The sequence below is a fragment of the Scomber scombrus genome, chromosome 5 (genome assembly GCF_963691925.1).
Source record: "Scomber scombrus chromosome 5, fScoSco1.1, whole genome shotgun sequence".
Classification (NCBI taxonomy): Eukaryota; Metazoa; Chordata; class Actinopteri; order Scombriformes; family Scombridae; genus Scomber; species Scomber scombrus.
The window spans coordinates 12507812-12534127 of NC_084974.1; the positions used below are offsets into that span (position 1 = coordinate 12507812).

Here is a 26316-nt window from a genome sequence, read left to right on the forward strand (position 1 = left end):
CATCCTTGCAAGTGCTGTGTTCATGTAGCTGTTTAATTAGCATTCATTTGGTATTGAGCCTTTTACTGATTGTTGTTACATAAGATTTAGAGAGCTGACATGCTTGTGCACTTTGGATCTTACCTCTGCATAGCCAACATTACAGTAATTATGTTGTATTCTGTGATTTCAGTCTCCACCCTTTCTTACATCCTAATGCACCTTGAGTCTGCATTGACATATTTAGAGCTTGAATTTTGGAGCAGCATCCTGACTCTCATGTCTATGAATGGACTTTGGCTAGCTGTCTAATTGTGGCTGCTACGCCTCAAGGAGGACAGTATAGTGAAAAGACAATAGACCAGAGGGTGACACAGCAGCAGATAAAGTGTAGTGCATCTGAGACGGCGTAATGGAAAGGTGCAAGGATGACAACGTTTCAGTATCCAGCCTGAGGAGTGGCTGTCCAGCCACATCATTGGCAGATGCTGCTGCAATAGCTCGGGCCAGGGCAGAAGCAGCACGGGCTCGTGCAGCATTTTCTGAGAAAGAGATGAGACTAAAAATTGAACGAGCAGAGACTGAAGCAAAGTTGCATTTGGAGAAGGCCAAATTGGATGCCGAGTTGGGGGCACTGAACCTGCAGAGAGAAGTGGCGGCTGCTGTTGCACAGGCTGAGATCCTGGAAGCAGCAGTAGAATTGGATGGTGGAGGGCCCTGTACCAGTGTAAGCAAATCTCTGTGGGAAACAGATGATACTGAGCATACCAGTAGCTCAGCTCAGTCTAAACTACACAGCCAAACAATGGATACAGCACATAAGACAGTATGTATGCCCCCACCACTGTATGTTTTTTTTTTTTACTTTTAATGATATGTTACCCAAGTTTTGGTACTGATACTAAAATAATAGATATATAATAATTGATAATAATAATAATAATAATAACAAGAATAAATCTTAATTTAGGTGTCACATTTCATACAGGGGGTGTAGATCAAAGTGCTTTACAATAAAGTGAAGAAACAAGAAAATAAATGAAAACAAGTACACATACTGACCAAACAGACAAATGATGACACTAAAAAGATGCTGCAAAATAAAGAACAGGTATGCTAAGAACAGAAGAATATGTGGACGATAGAAATAAAACAAAGGAAGGCCTAAGAACAAAATGTGTAGAGATGAAAATGGAGCAAATAGGTTTAACACCGCCCTTCTCTGCCCCCTGCTTGCTGCTCGGTTCAGGACACTGTATTTTTGGTCTCAAATAATTTCCAGCCTCTGATGCAGACATCTTAAAATATAGACCAACAAAACACTGATTGTGGTGTCTGAGGTTCTCAGCCGGCTGGTTTGACTCAAGTCACTGTGCTCGGAACACAAAACATAAAAGCACAGACGACAGAACAGATAAAAGAAAGCTGTGGACTTCATAATGTGATGCCATATTGTACCTGAAGTACAAGATAAGTGAAGTAAGAAAGTACACAATATATAAACATTTAGCTGGTTGAGAACAATGAAGAAATATTTTTTATATATATATATATTTCAAGTTAAGGGTGCAGGATACCAGTGATATCTTCAGACTGTAATACAGTTTTTTTCATTGCTGAAGTCACCTCTATTGGAACGTTTAACTTATCTGGAAGGTAAATGTTAATGCATATTTCAAAATGTACATAAAAACATATGAATGTATCGTGGGCTTATTGAAAAAAAACATTGTGTTGGCTTGTGCACCACAGATATCACAGGCATTGATGATTTCACCCTCACACACCTAATTAGTCTGTCCGGCCCTCTCTTTCTGTTTCAGATACAATATATATTTTCAAACCATTTAACTTTTTACTCTTTTGTATTTATATTACATGAGCTTAATCTCAAAAACAGATTTTGTTTAGTTAATTCTCTCCTTGTTTTTCTCCCTCTTTTGTCTTAAGTCTCCTCCCAATAAGAAGCGTAAACTGGAGAAAACTCGGAAACCTCTGTCGTTCACACTTCCACAAGCCGGGCTGAAGGAGCTCCAGGCTAAGGCCTCTGCCATCAACGGCTCCGCCCGTAACCCTGTGGACAGCGTCACTGTTCTGGTGGAGAAGAATCTCACTGACCTGCGGGTAAGCTTCAGGGCTTCACAAGTATAGTTAGAGTAAAACTGCAATATAAATGGGGTTAAAGGTGCAGTGCACACTTGGTAGAAGTATGTTTAAATTGGTTTATAATCACCTGATAATAACAATTGTTGTTTTCGTTACCTTTGGGGGAGGGAGCCCTTTATGTCTACATTGGGAGTGGGTCGTTTTCATAATGTCGTGTTGTGCCCCACTGCCATGTTTATACAGTAGCTCAGAACAGCCAAACCAAACTCTGGCTCTAGAGAGGGCCTTTCGCGTATTTCACAAGTTTCCTGACCACCATGGGTTCTCGTAGACTCCTGGAGGGGGGGGGGGCAAGGAGGGGAGAGAGGTATTCAGTTGGTCGCAGTCTGCAACCTCACTGCTAGATTACACTAAATCCTATACAGGTGCTTTAATGCCAGTTTGACGCTGCTGAAGTGATGATTGAGTCAATGTGGGAAAGTATTTCTGATGCTTGAATATTCTGTCAGGTTCTTTCTGCCTCTTGACCTCATTGTTGTGTGTATGAGATTGTATAATTACAGCGAGGAAGTGTCACTTTTGAAAGACAAAGTAGTACATTAATTCTCTTACAATGACAAGTTCAATGAAAGCCGCAAGCGGCGATGGCGGGCCCTCGCTCACCCAGGCCACTGCGGGGCCTGAGGCATGGCGGGGCTGTGGCGTGAAGCAGAAAGTGAGAAAAAACCTGGAAGGAGGCCAAAAATGCAATGTTTCGTTCATCCAGTAGGGGGCAGTCACAGGTAGTTACACATATGGTCTGGTGTGTTCAGGGCGGCCACTCATCAGTCATGTGAAGTTTGGAGTGAATTGGACAAAGCATGAAGGAGTTATGAGAGGTTGATGGTTCATCCACCAGGGGGCAGTAGAGTGTAACAAAACACAAGCGGTTGCGTTCAGGGTGGGACAGTGATTACACATGTGAAGTTTTGTGGAAATCGCACAATGATGATGTAAAATATGGCACTTCCTGTTTCCACTAGGGGGCGACACAAGTGAGATCGCCTATGAGCGAATGGAGACGTTGAGGTCGGCACCCTGGACCTGTGTACCAATTTTCATGATGATACGAGTTCAATAAAGCCATCAAAAAGCCAAACGTATTTTCATGGCGAGGAATTGATGGTCGCCGCGTCGCCACTCGGACGCCATTAGTCGTAACTTCACAGTCTTCATAATGTAGCTTCACCAACTGGTTCTGAATGAAGTTGATGGGGCAAAGTATGTAATTTTAATGAATCTTAGTTAACTTCCTGTTACCACCGGGGGGCGCTATGAGTTACGTGGGAAGTTAATATATTGGGACGTTCAGGGCGGAGCCATCATCAACTCCAGCAAGTTTGAAGTTGATTGGATGAAGTATGTGGGATGTCCGTGCAAAAGTATAAGCATTTTCGCATTTGGGAAAGGGGCGAAATTGGGGCACGAAATGTCGGAATAATAATAATAATGATAATAATAAACATTACAATTTCAATATAGCATTTTTCCCTGGGGGTCTTCCATACCACATGATTACTTGATTACTTTGGGGTCACTTGCACGTTGGGGTCACTTGCACGTTGGGGCATGAACAAATTTCAATAGGGCTTTCGCCAGGCGACTTGCAGTCGCCGCTCGGGCCCTAATAATAATAATAATAATAAACATTACAATTTCAATAGGGCTTTCGCCAGGCGACTTGCAGTCGCCGCTCGGGCCCTAATAATAATAAACATTACAATTTCAATAGGGCTTTCGCCAGGCGACTTGCAGTCGCCGCTCGGGCCCTAATAATAATAATAATAAACATTACAATTTCAATAGGGCTTTCGCCAGGCGACTTGCAGTCGCCGCTCGGGCCCTAATAATAATAAACATTACAATTTCAATAGGGCTTTCGCCAGGCGACTTGCAGTCGCCGCTCGGGCCCTAATTATTAGCATTAAAACACCCCCTTGCTCCATTCAATACACTCGGGGGTTTTGCTGCTACACCCTTACTTGGACTGGTAGGACCAATAACTTATGCAAACTTTGCATAGATATTGTCTCATAACGAACATTACTGAGTCAGTTTGCATACTTTATAACCATTCATGAATTGCTATGCTACATATTTGCATTGTGCATTACTCCTTAATTGCTTCCTGTAGCCAAATGGCTGCTGTTCAGTGAAAGTTACATAAAATAACTTTAAAGAAATATTTTTGGGAAATATGCTGGTTGGCTGTCTTGAACATATTTAGATGATAAGATTTTCTATAATATGGCAAATAAATAGTTAGTTTAACTTGGCACAAAAACAGTGGGAAACAGCCATAATGACTCTGTCCAAATATCCTCTTTAATCACCAGTTAACATGTCCTATATTGTGTCCATACATACAAGAAAACAAAGAGTAAAAACTACAAGTTGTGGTATTATAGGTGGCTGGTTTGTGTGCCAGATAATTTCTTGGCCTGGTGCAGTGACTTCTTCGAGCCTCTGCTGGTTGCATGGCAACCTCCAAATGACAAGAATCCAATTAAGTCATTTCCTGGTGTCTCGTTGTCATTTTGGTCCCTTCAGTGTTTACATTTGGTGCTAAAATGCACCTTGGATTAACCAGCAGACATCTTTAATCTGGGCTCACCAAATAAAGCGAATTAGGGGGCTTTTTGTTTTCCACACATGGGGGAATATCTTTCAATATAATGCAGTGTAGTAATGAACTGCCATGAAGCACAGCCTCAAAGTTCTCAGAGTTGATTCAACAACACTTAGACCTCACTGACAAAGTCCCCCAAAAACAAAAGCTTCAAAAAGACACAATTTATTTAATGTCTATACTGTCCATCCTCTCTGTCCAGTGAACCTCAGTTTACGGTCTGACTTTTAAATCAATTAAGGATAAGTGAGTGATCAGTTTGATGCTTCAGACACCTCCAATCACCCGGGTAACTGTTTCTCTTTTGTGTGGCTCTGCAGGTGCTGTACAAACACGTCCCATGCAGAAAGCAACAGCAGAGCCTCTTTGTGACGGCTGTGGAGAACACGTGGATCCACGGGCGGCAGAAACGACGTGAGCATAAACGTCAGTTGCGAGAGCTGCCCAGAGCACCTCACTGCGCTACAATCAGCTCTCAAAGCACTGCGGCCACAGCTGTTCTTGCCACAAACCCACCCTCTCAAAACCAGCTGTCACCCACACAAAACACCCAGGATGATGGAGCTCAGGACAAAACCGCAGAGGAGAGCAACGGGGCCTCTTCAAATGAGATGAGCTTAGAAGTAATGCACAACACAATCGGAGAAGAAAAAGAGGAAGACGTAACAGGTGAAAACATGGACATGCAGTCTTCCACCTGCACAGAAGATGCAGCGAGTGAACCGCCCTCAAAGCGACCCCTGAGCCCGAGTGCAGTTGAACACTTCCTGTTCAAGTGTCTGCTGAATGTGATGCTGGAGGAGAGTGATGTGGTGGTTGAGATGCACTGGGTAGAGGGTCAGAACAAAGACCTGATGAACCAACTGTGCACTTACCTGAAGAACACACTTTTGAAGTCTGTTGCAAAGTCCTGAATGGTAAAAAGAAAATTCTTGAAAATATTATTTTTTAGAGATTAGTATCAAGTTCCTGTATGTTTAAAGGTTTCTTTTTGTAAAGTTACAATGATCATACTTTACTTAACAACATGAAACTTTAAGATTATAAGAAACGGTTGAATCCATTGTGACTCCTGAAGGTTATACCAGTAATTATGTGTTAACGGAGTTCGCATCTAATTTTCCTGTACTTGTCAGTGAACCTTTACATTTGTTATTCTCAAAAACTGTCAACATTTGGAATAAATGTTCTTTTTAATAACATGTCTGCTTCTTCGTGGTGTATCTTTTATTCATAATCAAACATTTGGGATATTTTGAGATTTTTGAGGATGCAGTACCTTGAAATGGCCACAAGATGACAAAGATGTATGCATTTTTTTTATTTAATGGAGCTATTCCTGTTATGATCTTCTATATTAAGATAAAATAATTTAATGTGAGCCTTATTAGATGTTGTGAATAGCTTTTACTTGACAGTTGATCCCAAAGTGGTTTGATTAAACATACGGTGTGTAATCCAGGATGTTCCTGTAGCCCCTCAGTCGTCCCTGTGCCTGGAGAGGCTTCAGCATCGTTGCAGGCTATTATTACTGTGTTATAGCTGACATATTTCCTGAGTAGAGCTGAGTGAATAGCAGGAAGGGACCCCTGAATATCCACGGTCATGTCTATGTACATGCACATCCATTGTTTGTGAGCGTGTGTGTGTTTGCACTCGTGCTACGTGCCCCTTGGTTATGAGAGGACTTTGACTTCACTAGCCTCTGTGTGGGGAATGTTGAGTAAAAACAATGTCAAAACAAGTTCTTTGTGTTGTATCGTTCGATCAGATTACTGAAATGTACTTCTAATGTATATTTATAAAATAAAGCTTGTAACACCTGATGACTAATTTCTGCATGCCAAGACATTGCTGTGTTGCTTACGCATAAAAAGGAAATTTCATCTGAGGGTAGACTCTGACCGTATAAATCAGTCTGGCTTTTTTTCTCTTGCTGCTTTGATTAATCTAATTAAACCAATCAGAGCTAAAAACAAAGTGATGAATCGATAAGTCAATTGCCAGAAAGTTAATGAGCAACATTGCAAATGATCAGTTGATTTATCATTTGTCATTTTTTTGCTAGATAAATGACAAACATTTCTTGCCTCAGGCCTCTAAAATTGGAAGATTTGCTGAATTTTTACATTGGCTCTGAGAAACTGTGACAGGATTTGTTATAATCTTTTAACATTTTATAGAGTAAATTATTCATCCATTTATTTTAGTGCATTGCTGGCAGGTTACATATTGTAGCACATGACTACTCATCTAGTCCTGCTTCATATGAATCTGCTTGGTTTCAAATATCACATATTTGTTAACAAATGAATAGTAAAATTGCATTCACAGCCTTCATTTGCTGCCCTGTGTGCTTGTCATGTTAATTGTGCAGCCCTCTGGCACCATTTTTGGTCATTGGCCAGGGGTCTTGGAAACGTTAGGCAAACAGTCGACAGCACATTTTGCATCATTTCCTCATTTTTAGATCACATGCTTTCACAATACAGCCACTCCCCTGGTTAGCCTGTTTCCTTGTTTATTGTAGACTATTGCCACAGACTGAGCTGAGTGCTTGTTTCCATGTGTGCTTAGCCAGCGTCATACTTTGTTGTTCTTGACGCTGATAGGTGGATGAAGAGTACATTTAATGAGATGTAAATTTATCTCAATCGTGAATATTATTATGTTTTAATTACCGAGACTTTAGTCATCATACGTCTGATACAAACGTGTCTATTTTCGTCAGGCATAATTTATAGCACATTTAAAACAACAGCAGTGTGACATTTAATGAAAAAGATACAGTTGACATTGCAATTTTTTTTTACAAATATCACACGTTATCAGACTATGCTTGTTAAAAATATTTACCGTACCAAAAAAAAAAAAGACTAATGAATAAATAAAACAATATGAAGCCTAATTAACCGTGGAATGAAAGTTTTTAATTAATGTTGTCTCGCAGTTGGACTGGTGCGGTTGCTAAGCGACCTGCAGTAATAGCCACTCACGATTGCTTGGCAACATTTCGATTAATACCCTTAAAACGACGAAGAAGATGGTAAAAGTGGATGTTTTAAGGCTTTTTTATATTTGGCACAGTTGTTAACCCCAATCCGGACTGTTTTTTCCATGTTTTGTAAATGTCTCGGTAATGGGAGGGAGTGTGTCTTGCTGTAGGTGGGCGGATACAAACGATGCGTGATTCACAAACCGTATTTGTTCCTACTACTTTGGGCGCCATCTTGTTTGTAACTCTTCTACGTAAGTGGTAGAGTTTCTACAGAGGGGGTATCCGATTACCCTTTTTTTCTCCCCCCCCCCCCCCTCTCCTCTCCTCCAAAAGCTTTCAGACTAGGAACCTCTCCCTTGTACTTGTAACCTAACAGGCTCGTATCGCATTTTGCTTTTTTTTTTTTTTTTAATCGCCTTTTCTCCTTTAAAAAACAATAAGCCGCAGTCTTTTTTTTCTCAACTTTTGGACAGAAATGAGCATCGAAACGCTCCTGGAGGCTGCCAAGTTTTTGGAATTGCAAGCCCAGCAACAACAGAAAGCACGTGGTAAGTTTAGGCTTTTTTATTAGAAATATACTTTGTTTTTCTCACTTGTAACTACTTCATTTTAATCGCATGGTAGTCTGCAATTTTTTTTTACCAAAAAGCCTCTCTGGAAGATATATAATCTGAGCCACAGACAGGCGCCATTCATGAAATATAATGCACATTGCTTATTATTTTTTTTAATTAAAACCATGAAAGGAGACCTATTTAGTTAGTATATCGGTGGCGTCTTTTTTAGTTTTACTTTCATATCTGGTTTTCGTGTTGCAGCATCGCCTCTATAGTTAAATCGTCGCTATTAAACATACATGGGAGGCTTGCTGCTGCAGTGTGTGAGGAGTCACTGCATTGAAAAGCTGCTGCATAGACACAGGCTCAGTTAATGTGCAGCAGCACTGTACATTTATCACATCCTCCTGCTCCTGCTGCTTGCTTTTACGTGTCAGTGTAATAATGAGTGACTTGCATTGCACTGGTACTTCACATTTAAAACAAAAACCAAAACATAAGCAGGGGGGGATAAAGGGCGGTGGCGCAGGGGGATGCCAAAGCTCGCTTTACTTAATGACCTGACATCGGCCGCCGGGGATCAAGTGACTCTTCTACTGAATGCATCTGTGCTCCCCCTCCTTCATCACCACCTCCTGCTGCTGCCTAAATATTTAAAAGTGTAGTATGTAGTATTATAGTGTTTTATAGTAGTTGTTTGGAGGTGGGGGTGGTGGTAGGGAGTGGGGTAAATAACAAACTCCTTTCGGCCTTTCAGACGCTCGTGGAGAGCTTTCGGTGTCTGTCGATGACGTGCAGCAGGGCACGCCCCCTGTGTGTTAGCAGGGAGGAGGAGAGGAGGGAGGGAGGGAGGGAGGAGGAGGGTGGAAAAGGGGGTCCCGCCCCTTTCACCACGTGCGTGCTGGGCAACCCCTCCCAAAGATTGTTTATGAAGAAGATGAGTCACTACTGTGTGTGTGTGTGTGTGTGTGTGTGTGTGTGTGTGTGTGTGTGTGTGTGTGTGTGTGTGTGTGTGTGTGTGTGTGTGTGTGTGTGTGTGTGTGTGTGTGCTCTGCAGAATAACCTTCCCCTATAACTCACACCTCAGCTTTATAAAGGTGGTAGTTAAATTAACCCCAGTCATCTTTATCACACAATTACAGTACCAGTCAAAAGTTTGGACGCACTTTCCCATTCACATCAATGAGAAAGTGTGTCCAAACTTTTGACTGGTACTGTATGTTCAAACAAAGAGGGGATTTGACTCTGGTTTAGTGCCCATCGATACATTTACACTGAATAACAACACAACTCATTCATTACGTATTATGATTTTATCAGGCACTTGATTGCACTTTATTTGATGTAGCACTCGTCTTTTTTTTAAACTGCTGCTGTCTTATTGTCTTTTTAATTGTTTTTATGTGTCTCTTAGGTATTATTAGTTATGTATTCTATGTTCTCTTGTGCTCTGGCCCCCGAGAAACACATTTTGTTCCGCTGTATGTATATAATAGATATGGTTGGAATGACAAATAAATAAATCTTGAAACGATGACTAGATACAGGAGAAACTGTGGAAAAGGGATACAAGTAGTGCTGAGGTTAATATTAAATAGTAAAGAAAATTTTACTTTTTATACATACTGCAGGTTGCTATGTATAGAGTATACAGCCTGTTTAAATATACAGGAATGAGTGAAATGTATTGCACATTTAGTATTTTAATTTAAATATGTATAAAATGTAGGTACAGTGGGTATTATAATGTAATAGGGTTATTGCACAGTGTCTGAGTTGACTGTTCATAAGTGTGTTAACCATTCATAAGTTTGTAATTAAGACACAGTTCCTTTATTACTTTATTGAGAACGTTTGCAGTTCATTAGCTAACAAGACTCGGTGGTAAAAAAGACATTATGCCCAGTTTCATACTACATGATCGTTCACCGTTTGCATTGCATTAATTTTAATTATTGCATTAATTACCATAGTTCAATGTTTTTGTAGTTTGCGAGACAAAAAAATCAACATGTGCCATCAGATGTAATCAAACTGAGACGTAATGTTGTTGTCTTACGTGTGTAATGGTGCATAAAAGGATCAGTTCTGTATGTACCTTGGTTTTGGGGTCATGGTTTGGTGCAGTTTGGATCTTTCATTTTGCAAAAAGGTACTCATCCAACAATGGCTCATCGGCTGTAACTATTACTGAGGCAGTTAAGTCCTCCTGCAGTGAAATAAGAAAACAACATTTCTGTTTCCTGCAAGAAATCAGGACACCTGCTGACAGCCGTCTGTGCTGATTTATCGTCTAAAAGTATATAAAGTTCAAACTAGCTCCACTTCCAGCAGATAGTTACACACTGATGCCTTAGTATTAATAATCGAATGACGTCATATATAATTAGTTTAGTCTCCTTGTTGTGTGTTTGATGTTTGCATTCTCTGTCTGTCGGGTTTTATTTCTACTCAGACTAACCGGTGTGTCGTCTTAGCCAGACCTCATATCAGTCAGAGGGACCAAACCACGACTTTTACCTTCGTACTTTTTAACTTCACTTTTCTCTCAGTACTGGTTTTTAACATGTGCTGTCCGACCACGTCAGAAATCAAATGTTTTTAGCGTTGTTCTGAACAGCTTCAATTGCATGCGGAGTGAAACCATCACAGAGAGAGGCGGGGGATGTCATATTGATTCACTGCAGAGATAATGGAGCATATTTAAATAATAGTATTTCACTCAGTCTGAAACCAGCGACACCACAGGGTAACCAGGGTAACCAGGAGTAACCAGGGTAACCAGGCTAAGCCAGCTAGCAAACACTCATGAACATACTATAGCTAAGTGGGGCGCTGCCAAAACGTTCTGGGTGGATCTGGTGCTCTAAATCATTGTTCCACACGTCTGACTGAGAGGAATATTAAACTATCTTTACTGTAATTGTTTGGATTGTGGAGTAACTTCTCCTTACGACTGTCCGTACTGTGACTGTTCAGGATGAATACATGTACCGTTACGTCTCTACATTGTCGGTTAAATGTAACAAAGAAAAAAACATTTGTCCAAAAACTTTAAAAAACATAACTAAGCACCTTATTTGTTTTCCGTCGCTGTTTCATCACCACTCGCTTTCTATTTGGAGAAAAGTCACAAGAGTCCAACGTCCTCACTCATACCTGGTTAACTAATGACAAGGAAGTGAAGCTGTTAAATGCTGCTATTAGATAATAAAGATTATATAGCTAAAAAAAAATGTGTTGCAGTAAATTTTAATGTGCAATCTCACCTTGTACATTATACTTAATTCTCTCTCTTTTTGTTTGGGCCTGATAAAAGACTTTATATCATGAACACAACGTCTCTACCGTAAAGCTCCAGTCATGCACCATATTAAAAGTGTTTCAAGCTTTCATTTTAGCAAATAGAATAACTCAGTGCTGTTATATTGTAAACCCTTCAGCACGATGGAAACATTTACAGTATTGAGAACAGCTGCGGAGTGAGAGCTCCTGCTCCTTCCTCCTCCCAGCTCCTCCCTCCTTGCTGCATTGGGAGAGCAGGGTCCTCCTCCTCCCTCCTCCTTGCTACTGTAGAGCAGGTCACTGTGTGGAGGAAAGTAGGCCAGTGCTTCTCAATGTACTGCTGCAGTTATATAATGTCTATAGAAAAACCCTCTTGTTTTTTTAAAGTGTTTCACAGGTTTTCTCTCCTCAGTTTAACGTGTGTTTGCACCACAAAGCCGAACCATCAGTCTCTCATAACCAGCCACTCGCCCTCTTATGAAAGACAGCAGCAGAGTAACCAGGACTTCTTGTACTTTTTTTTTTTTTTTTTTACTTAAAACAAACATTGTTTTATGTAAGATAACTTATACACACAGCCAACGGTGACATACTACAGTTAAAATGTTCTCCGAAGCTTTTAAAGGGAAATGTAGGTATTTTCCAACCTGGATCGTGTTTTTCCATCTTTCTGTAGGGACAGAGTTGGAGAGAGAGAGAAAGAGAAAGAGAAAGGGAGGAGTGCCGGGAGGAGTTTGTAGTGTTGAAGTACAGAAATCGTAGCTAGAGATTTTTTTAGTCATGGCTTAATATTTTTACTGATTTCAACAAAAACAAGTCAACTCTCACGATTTTGGACTGAGACTTCACTTTGAGCGAGAAACAAACAGACGGGATCGAAAGTTAAAGAAAAACATTTTATTTCTGTGCGTGTTTCTTTCTGTAACGCTGTCGACACTGATCATAACAATCTGAGCCCGTCAGTGGTAGAAAAAAGAAAACACTGTAATTAGTGGACGTACTGTGACTGCTGTTGCCCCGTCGGATTACATTGATTACACCCATTCAGAGCTCTCGCTCAAAACTGAACCAATTACAAGACCTGTTGTCCCCATTCGACACTTAGACCCGAAATGATGGAAAACAGGTTGAAAAATACTGAAGTTTCCCTTTAAGAGCTGGTCTCTGGTACGACATGTTCAGAAAGTAGCAACACTGTCCGTACTAATATATAAATATATTATACTTTGCTTCATATAAAACCTTTATGTGCTGGTTTTTATTTATTTTAATAGTTGGAAAAGAGGCTCAGTTAAAGGTTGCTTGTGTGTCTGTTTGGAAAAACTGGGTTATAATGTTCTTGAACTTTGAACTCTGAAATGTTGCACAAATATCTCCATGCTCAGCCTGCTCTCCATCTAAAATATTTAACAGGTTTTAGAAGCAGATATCTGTCAGTGGTCTTTCTAATCCCTCTAATAATCAGACATCTTTTTACATCTCACTGATGACATGTTGTCCTGGGGATGAGGAGGCCCTCCGTGAGGTTTTGAGCAGACTCCCCAACACAACCTGGTCAGTGGACTGGAAAAGGGATTACTTAACAGCAAGGTCCACCTGCTGTGTGATTCTGACTTTATGTTGGATGAGTTCAACCTAGTGTGTAGCAGCCATGTGAGGAGACACCTGTAGCTTTAAATCTCAGACATCTTGGCCTGTTACTGTGCTTTTCTGTAATAAGGACAATCAGGATGTCGTGCAGCAGCAGCAGGCACTCGTTCTGTGTGTGTGATTTCTGAACTGTGGTCGGTTTATACAGTTTTACGCTGCTGAAAGTTTAATTTGGTAGTTGCAAATGAAAATAGGTCTGTTTGATCTCCTCCTGCGTACTCCTGAACATGACTAAAGATCAAGGTTGTATTATTGTTTCTATAGTGATGTTATTTATACAAGATGACGACTTTTGCCTAGCTGAGCTTTTGAATCTGTTGTGTTCCTTTCACAGAGGATGAACTAAAGGAAAAGGAGCAGGTGCGTCTGGAGCATGTGGCGGAGCAGAGACGCTCTGAAGTGAACTATAACTCCACAATCCACATCAACAATGTTTCTAAAGCAGAGGAGTTCCGCACTGAGAGCCGCCTGGCCCCAATCCCACCCTCGCTGCCTCCCCCCTCCATGCCCATTACCATCATTCCTATCCCCGTGGTCACCCCCAACCCTACAGGCTCACCTGCTCTGCCTGTCGCCACGCTCTCCCCTCCAGCTGCCCCACCACTGGCCTCCCCAAGGAGAGACCCTTATTCTCCTCAGGAGCAAAGTGCGGCCGCCCTGCCGCGCTCTCCACAACCCAAACCCGACCACCCGACCTCCGTGCTGACCGTCAACCACAAGCAGCCGATACAGAACCACCACCATCACCCACAGTTCATCCCCCAAACAGGCAACACTAAACTACAGCCGCAGACACACCAGCAGCTGATTCAGCGCTATCCCGGTTCCATCGTCTCGCCCCCCCAACAACACGCCTTACTGCCCCAGTCAGGTCCTCTGCTTCAGCAGGCCCCCCTACAGAACGGCCCCGTCAGCCGGGGGAGTCCTCCTGATGACGGACGCCAGCTAGACAAGAAGAGACCTGGAGGGTGAGACTAATAACTGGTTTACTTTATAATTAAGGCAGGGCTCTGACTGAGTATAAATGTGATTATTGATTAATCTGCTTTGTCAATCAATTAATAAGTCCATGAAAGGTCCATCAGAACTCCAAAATTGAAACACAAAAAACGTAATATTTTTCTTATAATCGTTTAAAAAGCGTTACTAAATAAGTTTTACCATTTTGAAGCTTTAACAATTTCACTGCTAAAAGACCAAAATGATACACAGATCCTCGACTGTATATTAAGACCTACTGTACTTCACTTTTAGGTAATTTTGCATGTTTGAGATAATCAGTTCTACTTTGAATCAGGCATCAATGGCAGTATAGTGTCAAAGGTTTATCCTCCAGCAGCAGAGCGAGAGTACTCTTCTGTTTTTTGATGATTATTCTTGTCACGTTGCCCTTTTGGACGCCAAATTGTTAATGCACTTGTCTGTGCTCCTACAGGGCAGGCACAAGAGAAGTGCACAACAAGCTTGAGAAAAACAGGTGGGTTCAACCTGTCGACCATAGGACCTCCTCAAAACTTTTTATGACTTGAGAATAATATTAGGAGTACCTATTCAGACATTGTTTTTGATTTTGTTTTTCCATAAAATAATGTGTAGTCTGACAGCTGCCTTTTGATTGTATGTAGCAGTTTTAATGTTGAGCTTTATCTTTTTATTGTTTTTGTCAGAAAGACCAATCAACACCTGTGTTGCCTAATGATCTGTTTAGTCAAAAATAGAAAATCAACATTTCTGAAAACAGCTAAAGTTAAGCCATGTTTGTCTGTCGCACCGTTCCTGCTGCCTGAAGTCCTTTCTCTGTATCTTGTGTCTGTTAGACGAGCACACTTGAAGGAGTGCTTTGAGACGCTGAAGAAGAACATCCCAAACATCGACGAGAAGAAGACCTCCAATCTGAGTGTGCTGAGAAGTGCGCTGAGATACATACAGGTAAGCTTCTGGTTTCTGACGTTTGATTTTGACCACATCTGACTGCTTTTAACGGCCCCATGACATTGGAGAACTGGTGGGTCAGTCCAGTATATCACTTTTTTTTCTTTTCCTTTTTTTTTTTTTTTTTTTACAGATTACATATATGTTTTTTACATACGTTTTTAGCCACAATTTGGCTTAAAATCTGTATAAATTCTGACCCTGAACATTTTTAGTAAGAAATGTGTCCATGTGTAAACAACAGCAGTTATTACCGGCCTATAATCTGCAGCTCTTGTTCTGCATTTGCCAGATATTTGTGAATCTGGCTAAGACATGTTTATGCAGGCTTACTGGCGCTCACGACTACTACAAAACAAACGAGCCTCCGTTTATTTGAAGCCTCACAGTAATAATATATGTAGTGTCAGACACGTGAGGAGAGGCCTTTGTGTTTGCATGTACCGTATTTCCTCTAATGGTGGCCAGTAGTTAATTAAAAGCCGGGTCTCTGATAATGGCCGGGGGCGTCGTCACGTCAACACCAACAAATAAAGGCCAGCCCCAAAAACAGGCCAGGGTAAAAACAAGGGTGGATAAACTGCTGGTGCTTGTTATATAAAGTCCATGTCAGCTAAATAGTTACTTGGTGTAACTCCAGGTGTATGAGTACATGTGGAGCCCTCTAATTTAGGCTACGTAATAAATTCAACAATATAAAGACGCGATATCTTCAAGGGTCCACTTGATTTTATTCTTTTTGTTGCCTACTTTATTTTTGTGTTAATGTATTTCTATACTGTGGACTCTACGTCTCGTCCCCCGTCGTACATTGTGCTTTAATATTTTGAATACGTGACATGCCCCCGAATGACTCACGATGTGTTTGAGAAAGGCACTGTGAGAGTATCCTGGTTGTAAACAGCTGGTGCAAAGGTCCAAAACTGGCCTAGTTTAACTCTTACAGACTGTGACTGTGCTGCCGAGTGTGTCGCCGCGTTCACTGTGGGTCTTTTTTCCTTTCTTTTCCTATACTTATCCCGTAGGGTGTTGGTTTACATCTGAATTCACACGTACGCCCAAGTTGGCATCAAGTATTAGAGTTTAAGAATTAAGATTGCTTAGATGTCCACTAATGTGTTTTTTTCTGTAATTATAGTTACATGATGGTAATGTAAAGTTTTTATTTTATTTACATTTTATTAGCTGTGACATAATAATCAGGTATTTGGTCAGTACACTATTATTCAGACAAAATGTCCCTGATTCCACACAAAACTGAACAGTAATGGTTTGCATGGTTATGAGTTTTTAAGGCCTTTATAAGACAACCAACCCTGTAGCTGTTTGTATCTTTCTATTATATAACAGTGTTGCAGGTTTACTCATGTAAATTGTGAGGACAGCGTGCTGCTGATTTGATGTTCTGTGAAGCAGCAGTCTGGTTATTCCTATTTTGCGTGGATACTGAGGGAATCTAGGACAGCGTGGGTGCAGAGCTCGTCACCCAATATCCCTCCCTCCCTGTGTGATTAAGCAATATGGTATTCAGTGTGTTGTGTTCGACTGGCAGACTGACCTGCCTTTCTTTTCCTCCTATCACCAGCTGAGCTGTACTCAGGAGTGAGGAAAAGATTCACAACTAATGCCACTTTATGCATAATTGTCAACATTTTCACCACAGTTTATTTGTGAGCTAAAAGCATAACTTTGCACCAAATTCAAGGTAAAGTCTGCAGTGGCAGATCATTTAGACCTCTGTTTAGGTAACGAGGAGCTCTAACTCAGTTCATCTATTGTAGGTCAGAAGATTTTAGCTGCTTTTTAGAGCTGACTTCTGTGTCTCTTCATCACAAAGTGGTTCAGTAATTGGCCAAGCTGCTGCTGCTTTGTTTGGGAGGGGTGGGCTATAGGAAGGGAATTGATGGGAAGTCAAAAAGATGGAAAAAAAGCACGTGTACACACTGTCATCTTGACATGGGTGGTACAGACGCGTGCTCTGCCTGCATACAGCTCTCTCCCTGAACGCTGCCTCCTCCTCCTCCCTGCCCCTGTCCTTGTCTTCCTCTGGGCTGGCAACAGAGAGCCACACAAAAACACTGAGCTCAAGAGAGGTTTGAATAAGAGGCTTTAGGCTCAGCATCACATTTCATCTGATTTATCATTCCCGTAATCTCCACTGTTCTTTTAGAAATGAGTAGAAAACTACAGCAGTGCCTGGTTTGAGCTGTTTTCCATAGAAAGTCACTGACTTGGCAGGCAGCTACATAGTTTTAAGTTCCACTTCCTCATTTCAATTCAAGTGCAAATGACTCAGCAACTGTGAGTAATATTTTCCAAGCAGAGGATATGCTTTTGCTTTCCAATCGTGCTGTTTTTACTTTGATACTGGGGTTTTGTATTTTAAACTTATCACTGACAAATTTATGCCTTGCTCTTGTTCCTAAAGGCTTTCCCCTTGAGCCTGTAGTGGTGCTTCAAAAGCCGAGGCTGTAAAATGAGCCCTGCTAGACTAGAGCTCCTCCTCTCAGCTCCCCCCCTCCTCCCTCCCTCCATCCTGTCTCTCTGAGCTTTTAAGGCCACATGAGCAGCAAGCACATGGCTAGCCTGAGCGTGTGACGTCACCCCCCCACCCCCCCAACCCCCCTGCTGGGCCCCCGCCCAGCACTGCAACAGGCAGGACTCGCCGTACCACTAGGCTTAGCTGCCAGCAGCAGGGAGGGAACATGGAGCGGTAAACACAAGGCTTGATTTTCCCTCAAAGCTGACTGAACTTGTTGGTGCCTGTCCCCAAATGCCAGTTTTAAATATGCTGTGCCATCTGGCGGGGAAACTCAGGGTAGATATACGTTTTAATATTTTAATACTGCCAGTTAATGGGATTGATTGTGAACATAACAGATTTTTTGTCTTAAAGGTGCTGTGTGAAGAATTTAGTGGCATCTAGCAGAACGGACTATGATATTCATTAGTATGTTTTAATTAGTGTATAATCACCTGAAGCCTAAGAATTGTGTTTTCATTACCTCAGAATGAGCCCTTTATATCTACATAAGGAGAGTATCCTCCTCCATGGAGCCCGCCGTGTTACACCGCCATGTTTCTACAGTAACCCAGAAAGGACAAATAAAACACTGGCTCTAGAGAGACCCTTTTCATGGTTATTATGATTTTTGCGGCAGGTTCTTCTACACATATTTGGTTTGTTGCAACCTGCAACTTCACCAGTAGATTCTGCTAAATCGTACACACCGCTCTTTTAAAACGCAGCTGCACTGGCTGTTTTGATATTTTTGTATTCAGTCAGCCTTTAATATTAAAATAATCATTCTTCCCTGATGGTATATCAATGCAGGGTTGTTAGGTTGTTGGCTTTGTCTTTGTCCACATGGTTTTGAGTTGTGGTACATTCATTGTCAAGTATCTTTCAAAATTATGATTTTCTGGGGATTTCTTATCAGCAGGGTTGTTTTATACAATAAGACCAGCTGTGTGTCAGAGTACCATGAAACAGCTAAATTAGGGACTTGATTTATTGTCTTTATCAGTGATCTCAGAGCAGTCTCACTTTATTCTTTGACTGCACAGCAGCCTGGTCTGGACCATCAGTCAGTCCATAGCCCAGCTGAGGTAATTAGGCCAGCTTGCACATAAGCAATGGTTTGCAAAAGTAGGGTTTTTTTTTTCTTCCACAGACAAGGCTTTAATTGTTGGAGGTCAGGCACCACGTGAAGGTCTCTGTTCCAGCTTGAAGGCACAGTTAGACAAGGGTTTATGGTTACCACACTGTCACAAGACCTTTGTGCAGAAGTCTGATCAGAGTCAGCCAGCCTGAGCAGCATGTCTGCAACGTGGCCTCCCTGTGCTCCTGGCCCTTTAAGAAAGCCCAGCCTTGTGCAGTCTGTCCCCGGCTGCTGCAAAAGTGAGTCAGTGAGTACAGATTGTATTGCTCTCTTTCAATCCCCCGCTATCTACCGCCCTCCCTCTCTCGTTCTCTGTGGGGCCATGTGCTCGGCACTCGCATTGCTTGTGACAGCGCTTGAGCAGTGTTTACCTTATACACACACGCACTCACACATTATGCAGCCTATCCCTGTGCTGATCTAGATTTTCACACACACACAAATAAAAAGGCCCGAGGTGGGGCCCTTATCTCTCTGGAAGGAGGAAGGCTCAGGGGGGTGCGGTCATGTGCAAAGAAACAAAAGGTGCTTGGAACGTTATGTCCTACCAACCTGGTGACATGATTAGGAGGGCTATGAAGTCATGTGGCATCCATCTGCCGCAGACATGGTTACTAGGTTTACGTGGTTAATCTCTGCAGACTAGCTGTTTCTAAAAAAGACGAGCACGAAGGCGTTCACTCCTTCCACCATCAGCATTGTAACAGGAAGAGTTCAGTGGGTCTCGGTGTTTGTGGAGCACTTCTCCTCTCTCGTTCTCTCTCCATGAGTCATAGTTTGTGGCATGCACAGTCGAGGCGCCGTTCATGTAAGGCTGCCTGCTAATGCATGAGGGTAAAAGGGAGTCAGCCAGTCCTTTTGGTCCATGTGTCTCACATTTTGAACACTCTTCTAGCATCTCGTTCTGTCGCACTGACATCTTCTGTTCAGATGACTTCGTATGTCTGTTTTCCATCCATGAGAATAATATTATTTTAGTCTGTCCGTCACATTCCCATAAACACAATGTCTCAGGAACGCCTTCAGAGGATTTCTCAAATGTTCACTCGAACTCGAGGACGAACACATTAGATTTTGGTCGTCAAAGGTCAAGGTCACTGTGACCTCACACAGTACGTTTTTTTTTGTTACCATAACTCAACAATTCATATGCTAATTTTGACAAAAGTTTCACACAAATGTCTGAATAGGATAAAATTATGAAGTGATGACATTTTATATCCAAAAGGTCAAAGATCCAACTTTACTGTGACTTCATAATGTTCTGCAAAAACACTTTCCTGGCTGTTATTCAATACCATAACTCAGGAACAGACGGGGAGATTGTGACCATGTTTCACATTTGGTCGGACACTGAACTGCTGACACTAATCTTGGGTGGCCACCTGTAAACTGTGGTGATTATATGGATTTTGTCTGAAGCATTGACGTTTTCTTTACAGCAACGTCCATATCTGAAGCTTTATTAGCCAACACATAGGAAAATACACTTAAGACCTTTTTTATTAAAATTCTGTCGAAGTTACTACAAATATCATATCACATGAATCTGGACAGACACGGATTTAAACTGCTCTGATCTGGTCGGTGGAGGCATATTTCTATTTTAAGATTTTTTTTTCGATGAGGACACACTGTCAGGGAAAAGTTTTTTCACATGAAGGTGTGCATGTCTTAGGTTACTGAGGAAACCTTAAGAGGTTTTTAGCTGTTTCCGTGACAACCACAGATGGGAGGCATTTCAGTACATCATGTGCTGCTAGACCGAGGATGCTGTGTTCAGACTAAAGTACGGATATCCCCGACTCTTCTAGTAGGAGAGAGAGGCTATCGACGGCGGACCACGAGTTACACATCTGGGTCCAGATGTTTGAGTGCATGGCAAGGAACATGTGTTGGTGATTAGTCAGTGGAGTAAATGATCTGCCCTGCATTGAGTGCATATTAACATTATTGGATATCCATGCTTCAGAAGACAAAAACATTGTTTGTGAGGATAGTTTAATGCTCGAATACTTGTGGGTTTCCAGAAGGATTCGACCGCTGTGGACGAGGCAGCAGTGTGTTTCTTCCGTCGTTAACATTCCTAATGAAGACAAGTTTGGTTCTAATAGGGTGCTGTAACTAGATTAAACAGAGCATTTATATGGATTTAATTGTTATTATATATGTAATATATTGGTGTAACCTTGGTGCTAGTATCTTCTTCACAGCCACATTATTATGTGCACAGTAGAGTTTGGTTTTTGTGTGTTCGACTAACAGTTCCCCGGTGAGAAGAAACTGAAGCACGGAGCGGACTGCGCAGTTCTAATCCTGGATAAGGAGTAGAGACAGGTGCCGAATTACACAAGGCCCGCCTTTTGTCCCCCTTTGCTATTTATGTACTTTGAATATTGTGCTGTAGATGAACATGAACAGACCACCTAGACAGAACATGCAGAAACACAAAAGACAAACACTGCTTACATGCAGATGGCCTTTTATCAGGCGGCACGCTCTCTCTCCCACACACACACACACACACACACACACACACACACACACACACACACACACACACACACACACACACACACACAGACAGACACAGACACAGACAGACGGAAAGACAGACACACCGATTCTTCTCACACACAGAAATACACGGTGGTGTGAACATTAACAGGAAGTCCACCCTTTGAGGAAATGGCTTTTATGATCCTGACTCATCAGGTTACAGGTACCAGATTTCTCCCAGTGTTATTTCCCTGAACGTCTCACAGCGAGGCCGCAGACTGTTTGATAGTTAGATCATGTTTTTATTATCATCATCATTACAGAGTCCTTTGTCACTTGTTGAAGTTTCTTTATAGTTTTGATAAAGGTTTTAACATTTCCTCAGGCAGGGAAATGCACCTCAGTCTGTTTGGTTTTGTCCTGTCAGCTGATGGGTTAAGGGAAATTGGGTCACAGAGAGCCACTGTCTGGAAGCACCTCCTACTTTCCATACTCGTGTTCTCCCTCCCTCCTTCACCTCCTCCTTCCCGCGTGCTTCTGTAGCTCTGTTATTTTGCTCCCTGCACATGGGCACTGGTCCTAGGTTTATTTTTATATCATTAGTTGTTGGACATTTTCCTGATTATTCAGCTTTAAAGACGGCGTGTCTGGCTTGTTGGTTTGTTGCTTTTGGGTTGTACACACACAGTTTTTCAGCAGAGCATACTCCGGGAATCCACTGATTGTTGTTGCAAGCTGAATTAAATAGATTTATTAACAAATTAATGAGACAAAATCACTGAACCATTACTCGGTGAATTAAGCTAAATGCTAAATTGTCTCATATAACTTTTCAATTTGAGGAAGCTGTTGCAGTTTTGTACATTTTGGCTTTGTAAATCATTACATTTTTAGAATGATTGTACTGAATGTCATCTAATTCAGTGGCTATATTGCTTACAGTATCAGTATGAGCCCTGGGGAAAAAAAACCCTCTCTTTTGCAAAATACAAAGTTCAGTTTTTGTTGACACAGTCAGAGCCGTTGATGCAACTATATGGTCATTTTGAGGCTTTGAGTTGTGGTGATTTCTAATGATTTGTCTTCCTCTTACTTTATATACAGTGCATAAGAGGAACACGTCTCAATACACTGCAGTCTAATACGAAAGCTCCAAAGAAGTCCTAAAACATTAGGACAAAGCAGATTCAACACCTCTGACAACAAAGACAGGTTTTATTGTGTGGCTGTCGTATTGGATTATTACATTACACTGTACATGTGAACTTAAACTGGTAACAAGGAGAACCGTCTACTGGTGGCAGCTCACAGTATCATGGAGTCACTGAGTTCTTAATATTACAAACTCGAGGACTCAAAGAGATAATTTACCATCGTCTGCTTTCTCCTTTCAGACGTTAAAGCGTAAAGAGAAGGAGTACGAGCATGACATGGAGCGACTGGCCAGAGAGAAGATCGCCACGCAGCAGCGATTAGCAGAGCTGAAAAACGAGCTGAGCCAGTGGATGGATGTGATCGAGATCGACCGCGTCCTCCGACAGACAGTACAGCCTGAAGAGGACCAGGCCTCCACCTCCACTGCTTCGGGTAGGCTCTCAGGCAGGGTTAGAGTTACTGCTGGAGGCCTTCAGGGCTTGTCCAGCCTTTGTAGTCGACCACTTCTTTATAAATACCAAATGTATATTTAAAGTAGTAAATCACTGACTGTATTGTGTGTCTGCTGCATTTTATTGAGATTATTTTCATCTTTTGGTGTTGCAGAAGGTGAAGACATCATGGACGATGACCTAGATGAAGAGACGACACCGAGAGCGCCGACTGCCTTACCCACCGTGCCTCAAACCATGAAACCTGAGCTGCACAAGACTGTAACACCCATTCAGCCCCCAACCCTGACACCCACCACCACTACCTCCTTCATCACCCAACACATCTCCATCCAGCACAAAGCCCCCCTGCTCCAGCCTCAGCCCCAGCCACTGCCATTGACTTCTCCACAGCCAGCGCTCAAGCCTGCAGTCCCATCCACACCCACGACATCCAACACTCCCACCACTCCCAGTCAGGCCTTTATCTCCAACCACACACAGGTGGTGACCACATCTAGCCTACACCCAACAGTTATTGCCCACGCTTCAGTATCACATCCGTCAGTCATCCAGGCTGTCAATCACGTCATCCAGGGTGGGGGTCCCAAACATATTGCCCACCTGGCTCCCTCCACCACCACTAGCAGCTCTGTTCAGTTAGCCCCCAGCCACCAGCCCATCAGCCACATCACGGTGCACCCAGTGGCTCACCTGGGCCAGCATCTACCTACCCTCTACCCCCAACCGGTGGCTGTCACACAGTCAGCCGTTGTCGGTCACATCGCCCACACCCTCAACCACACCCACGCCCAGGTGAACGGCACTGTGGGGAGCCAGCCGAATGCCACCATTGTTGGCAAACAGACAACAATGGTGGCTCACCACCCGCAGCTGGTGGGTCAGACTGTGCTCAACCCTGTGACAATGGTGGCCATGCCTTCCTTCCCCATCAGCACTCTGAAGCTGGCCTGAATGCTGCCACCAGGACCACCAGGCTGCAGACGGAGACACCCCTCTTCAAGGGGGACAGAGCCACAAGCCTCACACCAGGCCATCGAAAAGCACACAGTGAGGGCTGCTGGACACCTCAGTGATCCACATGTGAGTTTCTTTTTCAGAAGCGTCACAGCTGTTTGAAAGGCAACTGGGACCATTCCCACAACAATCTGCAAACCTCTTTCAATGCTAGTCTACCACCTGAGATCTCGATCCTGAGACTAGTATCTGACAGGCTGCACACGGTTTGTGATCATGTTGAGTGTGTGTGTGTGGAAGAGCAAAGTGAGCAGATGTGCAGTTTTAGACCCTCACTGGCCATCCATTATTACATAGTGGAATCATTTTTATGGAAACAGCTTCATACAGGAAAGTGTTACTGACAGCTGTGGCAGTGCTGATGTCGGTACTGGTTGGTGGCTCGACAACCCTTTATCACTGTGACTGCTGTAGTTGAACCAGTAGTAGATCTAGAGGCTTCATCGTTTTTTTGGGGAGGTGTAACAGAGTAGCATCAGAGCACTCAACCCGCCATAACCATCACATTGAGAATGTGATTTTTCTGGGAGCTCCTCCTCTCCAGCAGAGGCACATGCTGCAGGGTTTTAGCGAAATCATGGACTGAACGCGACCTCCTGCACAATCCTCAGTGGCATGCGTACAACAATAGCTCCCCCTGCTGTCTGTTTGTGTCCACTGTAACATTAATATCCCAATGAACATGAAAAAACCCTCCAGTAAAGTAATTATCATGACATTTAAACAACGGCCACTCAAAGAAATAAAAGAACACAGTTTTGTCAGGGTTTGACATTTTGGTTTAGCATCACAGGACAATCAAAGTTACTTATCTGTAGTTTTTGTCCTTCAAATATACTGACGACTGTACACTGAACACAAGTAGGATGAGTTAGTGTTTTAATGATAAAGTTACGTTTGTGTCACCGCTGCTAATATATTCTAATATATTTTTGCCAAACAGAATCTGTTTCATCTTTTACCCAATAATTGTAAAACACCACAAGTATCTCCACAGAAAGACAGACAGAGAGACGGACAGAGAGAGGCATGTCGAAATACTAAACAGGACATAAAAACACGTCGGTCTGATTGTACAAGGTGAAGGAGTGTTTAGAGATTGTGAATGTGAATACGTAATAGGTCCATAAAATATAGTGGTGTGTTTATATGCTGTCATGTAGGGCAAATGGTTGTAGGATGTGTGTTTGCATGCTGTGGATGCATGCCGTGACCGTTGATTTACTGATTTATGTTGAAAGTGAGGACTCACGGTTGTCCTATTAACGCTGTAGGCCGACAGACTTCGACATGTTGCAGTAGGAATGTAAGGTTGTTTGGCAGAGTTGAAGCTCCATCATCTGTAACTTTGGGGTGAGATTGGTTTAAAATGTTTCAACAGCTGGAACAAAACCAATCAATGATTTTTTTTGTTGTTGTTTTTTTTCCAAGACTATCCCTTTCCAATTCTAGCACTGTGAAAAATTAATTTCTATTAGTCTCAAAGAGCGGCAGACCTGCAGTTAAGCATAGCAACCTGCTGTGCTCTCCTGATATAATTTGAATGTACCGATCTGTGAAAGGATGTGGAGTAGCACGCTCATCAGAACTTAAGCCCCGTTTTTGTTTTTTTGTTGTTGTTTTTAAGAAAAATGCGATTACTTTATTAAAGTATCATGTGCATGTAAAGTGTAACATTTAAAACTGATTTTTGTATTTTAAGATTTGCTGTTGCTTGTTTCATCTGGAGAATAACTTCTTCTGTTCAGTGTAAATTTTTATAATCTAGCTTTTTTTTTCTCCTTTTCTTTTATTTGGGGACCATGTACATTGATGTATATCAGGGGGTGACGCCTATGCAGACTCTTCCCACATTGATATCACATTCGGCCACTTTGGAAAGTATTCACCCCTTGATTCTTTTGTATTTTTGTTCTGGTGCAATATGATTACAGCGAAGACTGAAAGGATTTTTTTCCAAATGTCATTAAGTGCAAAAACTGTTCTGTCACTTTTTTTTTCCAGATTTTGAGATTATTTGCAAATGATTATGAACTAATTTGAAACAGTACATCATTTTTAAAATCATATTGTAACAAAACAAAATGTGTAAAAGCTGACAGGGATTCAGATACTTGACGAAGCAACAGTATACTTGTGTGTTTTCCCTATGGAGAAAGTTTAAGTTGTATATAGCCTGTAAATGTTGGGCTGCATTTAGATCTAACTGTATTATGTAAAAAAGCAGCGGAGAAATATGTAAAATTTTAAAAAACGTATTAAAAAAAGATACTTAATAAACTGTATTATGTTTACAAATGTCTGGAGCCACAGTTTGTATTTTTTTTATATCATACTGCAACATTGGAAATACTCT

General features: G+C 42.0%; 2 protein-coding genes across 4 annotated transcripts in view; both read left to right on the forward strand.

Annotated features, from left to right (window-relative positions):
- mettl16 (methyltransferase 16, N6-methyladenosine) overlaps positions 1 to 6495 on the forward strand; it is a 38744-nt gene extending 32249 nt beyond the window's left edge. For both annotated transcript variants that reach the window (XM_062418488.1, XM_062418489.1), the window contains exons 9-10: positions 1930 to 2103; positions 5074 to 6495. In XM_062418488.1, coding sequence (XP_062274472.1) covers positions 1930 to 2103; positions 5074 to 5667 — 768 coding nt within the window. In that variant the 3' untranslated portion in view covers positions 5668 to 6495. The remainder of the gene's footprint in view (positions 1 to 1929; positions 2104 to 5073) is intronic.
- A 1690-nt stretch (positions 6496 to 8185) lies between these two features.
- On the forward strand, positions 8186 to 26261 carry mnta (MAX network transcriptional repressor a). Of its 2 annotated transcripts, XM_062419523.1 has the most exons (6): positions 8186 to 8299; positions 13578 to 14211; positions 14679 to 14720; positions 15061 to 15172; positions 22731 to 22923; positions 23098 to 26261. In XM_062419523.1, the coding sequence occupies exons 1-6, from the start codon at positions 8227 to 8229 to the stop codon at positions 23895 to 23897; spliced, it is 1854 nt and encodes a 617-aa protein (XP_062275507.1). In that variant the 5' UTR covers positions 8186 to 8226; the 3' UTR covers positions 23898 to 26261. The 2 variants fall into 2 exon arrangements, with proteins under 2 accessions (XP_062275507.1, XP_062275508.1); XM_062419524.1 differs by lacking the exon at positions 14679 to 14720.
- The last annotated feature ends 55 nt before the right edge of the window (positions 26262 to 26316 follow it).

Excerpts from the sequence above, each read along its gene's own strand:
- mnta (XM_062419523.1), top strand. The coding sequence starts at position 8,227 with ATGAGCATCGAAACGCTCCTGGAGGCTGCCAAGTTTTTGGAATTGCAA. Across the intron at positions 14,721-15,060 it reads AACAAGCTTGAGAAAAACAG|ACGAGCACACTTGAAGGAGT; the intron begins GTGGGTTCAACC and ends TGTGTCTGTTAG. Across the intron at positions 15,173-22,730 it reads GTGCGCTGAGATACATACAG|ACGTTAAAGCGTAAAGAGAA; the intron begins GTAAGCTTCTGG and ends TTCTCCTTTCAG.